At 45.8% G+C, this 6,754-nt stretch overlaps 1 protein-coding gene across 1 annotated transcript in view; it reads right to left on the minus strand.

Moving 5' to 3' along the window:
* LOC121568109 (chloride channel protein 2-like) overlaps positions 1-3,094 on the minus strand; it is a 97,242-nt gene extending 94,148 nt beyond the window's left edge. Inside the window, exon 1 of the mRNA XM_045220941.1 lies at positions 3,088-3,094. Coding sequence (XP_045076876.1) covers positions 3,088-3,094 — 7 coding nt within the window. The remainder of the gene's footprint in view (positions 1-3,087) is intronic.
* Positions 3,095-6,754: the final 3,660 nt, after the last annotated feature.

Below are 6,754 nucleotides of genomic sequence, written 5' to 3' on the forward strand. Positions count from 1 at the left end.
CAATTGCACGCTCCCTCAAAACTTGACACATCTGTGGCATTGTGTTGTGTGACAAAACTGCACATTTTAGTTGCCTTTTATTGTCCCCAGCACAAGCTGCACCTTCGTAATGATCATGCTGTTTAAATCAGCTTCTTGATAATCCATCCACCGGACAGGTGGGGAATATCCAGGGAAAGGAGAAATGCACACTAACAGGAATGTAAACAAAACAAATGTGCACAACATTTGAGAGAAATAAGCTTTGTGCGTATTGGAACATTTCTGGGATCTTTTATTTCAGCTCATGAAACATGGGACCACACATTACATGTAGCATTTATATTTTTGTTCAGTATAAAAAACAATTTAAATAAAAACTGAAAAACACTACATAGCCAAAAGTATGTGGACACCTGCTTGTCTTACATCTCATTCCAAAATCATGGGCTTTAATAATGAGTTGGTCCCCACTTTGCTGCTATAACAGCATCCACTCTTTTGGGATTGCTTTCTACTAGATGTTGGAACATTGCTGTGGGACTTGCTTCCATTCAGCCACAAGAGCGTTAGGGAGGTCGGGCACTGATGTTGGCCGGTTAAGCCTGGCTCGCATTGGCTTTCCAATTCATCCCAAAGGTGTTCGATGGGGTTGAGGTCAGGGCTCTGTGCAGGCCAGTCAAGTTTTTCCACACTGATCTCAACAAACCATTTCTGTATGGACCTCGCTTTGTGCACAGGGGCTTTGTCATGTTGAAACAGCAAAGGGCCTTCCCCAAACTGTTGCCACAAAGTTGGAAGCACAGAATCGTCTAGAATCTCATTGTATGCTGTAGCGTTACGATTTCCCTTCACTTAAACTAAGGGGCCTAGCCCGAACCTTTTAAAAACAGCCCCATACCATTATTCCTCCTCCACCAAACTTTACAGTTGGCACTATGCATTCGGGCAGGTAGCGTTCTCCTGGCATCCGCCAAACCCAGATTCGTCCGTCGGACTGCCAGTTGGTGAAGCGTGATTAATCACTCCAGAGAACGCGTTTCCACTGCTTCAGAGTCCAATGCTGGCGAGCTTTACACCACTCCAGCCGACACGGTATTGCGCATGGTGATCTTAGGCTTGTGCGCGGCTGCTCGGCCATGGAAACCCATTTCATGAAGCTCCCAACGAACAGTTATTGTGCTGACATTGCTTCCAGAGGCAGTTTGAAACTTGGTAATGAGTGTTGCAATCGTGGATAAACCATTTTTAAGCGCTACGAGTTTCAGCACTCGCCGGTCCCGTTCTGTGAGCTTCTGAGGCCTACCACTTCGTGGCTGAGCCGTTGTTGCTCCTAGACTTTTCCACTTCACAATAAGAGCACTTACAGTTGACCGGGGCAGCTCTAGCAGGGAAGAAATTTGACAAACTGACTTGTTGGAAAGGTGGCATCCTATGACGGTGCCATGTTGAAAGTCATGGAGCTCTTCAGTACGGGCCATTCTACTGCCAATGTTTGTCTATGGAGATTGCATGGCTGTGTGCTCGATTTTATACACCTGTCAGCAACGAGTGTGGCCAAATCCACTAACTTGAAGGGGTGTCCACATTTACGACACAACAAACATAAGAACGACTAAAAAGCACCCTGAGGAAAAGCAAAGCTAAAAATGTGTGTTTTAAGATCTCTTTTAAATATGTCCACAGTTCCGGCCCCACTCAGGTTCTCTGGCAGGCTATTCCAGAGGCTGGGAGCATAAAAACTAAAGGCTGCCTCTCTATGCCTCTTGGTCCCAGGCTTTGGGATAGTTAAAAGGCCAATGCCAGAGGACCTGAGGGAGCATGTCTGACATGTATTAGGGTGCACAGTCGTGGATTGATTTAAAAACCGATAGAAGAATCTTCATTTATTCTAAAAAAAACTCACAGGCAGCCAGTGCAGAGCCCAGTCCAAGTGCTTTTCTGTCCTGGCACCCCAATGGTGGAACCAGCTTCCCCTTGAAGCTAGGACAGCAGAGTCTCTGCCCGTCTTCTGAAAATATCTGAAGCCCTACCTCTTCAAACAGTATTTTAAATAACCCCCCCCCCCCTCCCCAACTAACACTTGGCTCTTTTCCCCATTACTAGCTCTGACTTTGCTGATAGCTACTTTGAGGAAAAATGTACTTACTATGACTGTGATGTGGTTGTCCCACCTAGCCATCTTAAGATGAATGCACTAATTGTATAAGAGCGTCTGCTAAATGACTAACATGTAAACAAAGAAAGACAGAAGAGAAAGGAGGCTAGGGAGCAACATTGCAGGAGTGAGAGAGAGAGACAGACAGAGAGACAGAGAGAGAGAGACAGACAGAGAGAGAGACAGACAGAGAGAGAGACAGACAGAGAGAGAGAGAGACAGACAGAGAGAGAGAGAGACAGACAGAGACAGAGAGAGTGAGAGTGAGAGTGAGAGTGAGAGTGAGAGTGAGACAGAGACAGAGACAGAGACAGAGACAGAGACAGAGACAGAGACAGAGACAGAGACAGAGACAGAGACAGAGACAGAGACAGAGACAGAGACAGAGACAGAGAGAGAGAGACAGAGGAGGATAAGCACAGAGAGAAGACAAAGGAGCAATACAGCAAGAGAGAGAAAAGAAGGAGAGAGGTAGAGACTGGAATTGAGGGAGAAATACCACAAGACAGGGAGAGGTAGAAAGAAGGAGAAAAAGACGGAAAGCAAATCAGCAAGTGAGAGGGCGGTAGGTAGTTCAATATTGCGTAATGGCTGACTTGGCAGAGTAGAGCTACACTCTATAAGCTATTCACAATGAGAGTGCCCCATTAACACACATCAAAGCACAAACTCAAACACACTCAGGGTTGTATGCTACAAGTGAGGACAGAAACCCATGCTAGCACATTCACCTTCACCCAGGTTGAGTCATTCAGAGGTGTGTGTGTGTAGGTGAGGGATGGAGGGGGATAGACATGTTCTAGATCACAAATAATGACTAATTAATCAAACAAAAACACTCCAATCATCTAATCATGGGACATTATAATGTATGCATGCACACACACAGGTATTTGACTTTAGCACAGGACTCAGTGTCCCTTCTGTCATGTATAAATGAGTGCACATACACCGCATTACGCGACACTAGCTCAATCAATTCACAGTCAATCTCCTATATAATATTAGTGTACTGGTGATGTCAAAACTGAACAAACTTTATAATAGAAAGGAAAGGACAGGCAGAGAGTGGGAGGAGTGGGAGGAGTCTTTACTGTGGGAACTAAAGCAGAAAATTTGAGACGAGGAGAAAAGACTAGAGAGAAAATGTGTGTGTGTGTGGATTGGCCTGTCAGTGTGTAAAGCTCTCAGCTCACTGGTGATTAGTGTAATAACTCAGGAACAGGGGCTCAGAGTGAAGGATGGAGGGAGAGAGAGGAGGAACAAACAGAATAATGCATCAACAACCCTCCCGCCAGCAAACATGTTGTTCTCCTCCACTCCCTCTCTCCTCTTCTGCAGAAAGAAATAAACAGATTATATTTCAGAAGATAAGGAGAGAGGGAGGGGGGAGTGGAGGGAGCAGTGACGTCTCACAGACAGGAAGGATTGCGGAGAACAACAGTGGAGTGAAGACAGGAGAGTTGGAGAGTAAGGGAATAAGAATGAAACAGAGACAAGTAGAGAGATGAGGGAAAAAGGAGGGATGGAAAGGAAGAAAGGAAATATAGTTCACATGTTGTCAACAATCCTTTGATTGTAAGCCAACCCCACCTGTTAAATTGTACATTTTAGTAATTTAGCAGACGCTCTTATCCAGAGCGACTTACAGGAGCAATTAGGGTTAAGTGCCTTGCTCAAGGGCACAGACAGATTTTTCACCTAGTCGGCTCGGGGATTAGAACCAGCGACCTTTCGGTTACTTAACCACTAAGCTACTTGCCGCCCACAGGTATTCACAGGCCCTAGTCCCCTTGGTTACCTGTGTGTGTGTGTGTGTGTGTGTGTGTGTGTGTGTGTGTGTGTGTGTGTGTGTGTGTTCCATCCTGACTTGGCCAGTAGGAGAATGTGAGTGACGTACACCCCCCCCCACAGTGCGTCAGCATAGCGTCCCGACAGGACACACTCATGTGTTTCACATGAATATTCAAAGTGTGTACACAGTATGATTTTTTTTTTTTTAAAGGGACAAAACAGCATGGTGTCTTAAGTGCATGACTAACTAAGCATTGGCATCAACTCAAAGTTAAGAGACAATTTTTAAGAGAAGAAAACAAACATGCCGACCTAAAAGAAAGAGAAGGACTCAAATAAGTATTAAGGCAGTTTCATTTTTCAACAGTGCTGAGAAATAGCAAGTGGAAACTCTTAGGAAATCTGGGTCTTTCTGATGGTTGTGTACAGTACAGCATGTGTTTGTTCTATCAAAGCAGTGCAAAATAAAGTCAGGTCCAAAATGATTGGCACCCTTGATAAAGATGACCAAAAAAGCCTGTATAAAATAAATACAAATACTGAGCTATATTGTATGCTCAAAATATTGGGATATTATATTATACTAATACAATTGCTCAGAGAAAGAGATTTTGTTTAACAAGTACTATTTTTTTCAGACGCCAAATCCACCACTAGGGTGCACACAGCCGAAGAGCTCTATTTTTATGTCATCTGACCATAGCACTGGTTCCAATCCAAATGCCAATGCCGTTTAGCAAACTGCAGGCATTTACATTTGTTGATGACATGAAAAGAGCTCTTTGGCCATGCACACCGAAGGTGGGTTTGGAATAGAAAATAGGAATCATATGCAGAAAAGAACCCCATACCTACTGTAAAATATGGTGGTGGATCTTTTATGTTATGGGGCTGTTTTTCTTCCACTGGTCCTGGGGCCCTTGTTAAGGTGAAAGGCATCATGAACTTTGCCCAGTACCAGGACATTTAAGCCAGAAACCTGGTTGCCTCTGCCAGTAGGCTGAAACTACAAGTGGATCTTCCAGCAAGATCATTTTGATCCCCATCTTTTTTAGATTACATTCGACTACTTGTTAAACAAAAATTTCTAATTTCTATTAGTATACAATAATATACATTTCCCTTTTTTTCCCTCATACTATATAGCTCAGTATTTGTATTATTTATTTTATACAGTCTTCTTTGCTAATCTTTATCCAGGACCTGGCTCACTCACACACACCTGAACTTTTGCCTCTGAATTTCTATATCACAGAGGGGAGAAGAGACCATCATGTGGTCCGAGTGGAAAACAGGAGACAGTAGATAGAGTGAGAGAATGAGTGGAATAAATACAGGGAAAAGGCAGGTTGTGTTCTGGCTGATGAGAGGGGAGAGGAAACAGCCGTAGTCCATCTGGGGTTGGCATGGCGATATGATGCAAGTGACAGCAGCACAGCCATGTCATCCGTTTGTTCCCATGACAACCCATTTGTCCATCTCCTGCCTGGCCCTATCAGCCTCTTCACTAGCCTGTCTATCCCAGAATGCCTTTCACCACACCACCAGAGGGGTGGGGAGAGAGACACAGACAGACAGAGAGACAGAGACAGAGATGCAGCAAGGGATGGGAAGAAGAGGGGGACTAAGGGATGGGAAGAAGAGGGGGACTGAGGGAGGGGAGGATGATGACAGAGAGGAGGGCTGAGCAGCATGGTCGCCTGGTGCCAGCTAGTAGCCATGGTGACGTGTGGCGCCTTGCCGCGCTCCTACTGACATCACACCTGTTGCAGGGAAAAACGTGTGTGTGTGTGTGTGTGTGTGTAAGTTTTTGGAACCAATTAAATAACATAGTGACCCCCCTGAGTACAGAGAGGAGTTGGTGGACAGCTGGGATCTATGAATATACCCAAACACAGAGCCAAGAGCTGAGGGAGGGGGGAGAGCGAGAGGAGAGAGCGAGAGAGGGAAGAGAGAGCGAGCAAGGGGGGCAGAGAGAGCGAGCGAGCGAGGGGGCAGAGAGAGCGGGCGAGCGAGGGGGCAGAGAGAGCGGGCGAGAGAGGGGGGAGACATAGAGGGGAGAGAGGGGGGAGAGATAGAGGGGAGAGAGATAGGGGGGAGAGAAAGGAGGGGGGAGAGAGAAGTGTAGAGAAAGACAGAACAGAGGAAGAGAGACTGTCACAGTGATATTCCTCTGAAAAAAACAGCTGCAGATGGTGTGTGTGTTTGAGTGGGTGTATGTGTGTGGTGTTTGAGTGCGTGTCCTAGGATGATGTACCTTCTTGGGGACATGTGACATCAATAGCAGCAGGCTTGAGTGACAGCACCCTGAGCCCCCCCAAGAAGAAAGAGCGAGTGAAAGTTTCTGACTGTGTGTGTGCGTGCGTATGTGTGTTGTGACAGCTAGTCCAGTCAACTCGTCTCTGAATATTTCATGCCTGTTCTCATGGCTGAGCTCTTTTAACAGAATTCATTACACAACAATCCCCCATTTCTCACACACACACCGAACATACACTACATTACCAAAAGTATGTGGACACCTGCTCATCGAACATCTCATTCCAAAATCATGGGCATTAATATAGAGTTGATCCCCCCCCCCTTTGCTGCTATAACAGATGATTTTCACTCGCTACGTGCTTCAGCACTCGGTTGTCCCGTTCTGTGTGCTTGTGTGGCCTACCACTTCGCGGCTGAGCCGTTGTTGCTACAGGAAAAAAAAGAGGACTGAGCACGCCCCCATTCTCATCGACGGGGCTGTAGTGGAACAGGTTGAGAGCTTCAAGTTCCTTGGTGTCCACATCACCAACGAACTATCATGGTCCAAACACACCAAGACAG

This window comes from Coregonus clupeaformis, chromosome 6 (genome assembly GCF_020615455.1).
Source record: "Coregonus clupeaformis isolate EN_2021a chromosome 6, ASM2061545v1, whole genome shotgun sequence".
Taxonomy (NCBI): Eukaryota; Metazoa; Chordata; class Actinopteri; order Salmoniformes; family Salmonidae; genus Coregonus; species Coregonus clupeaformis.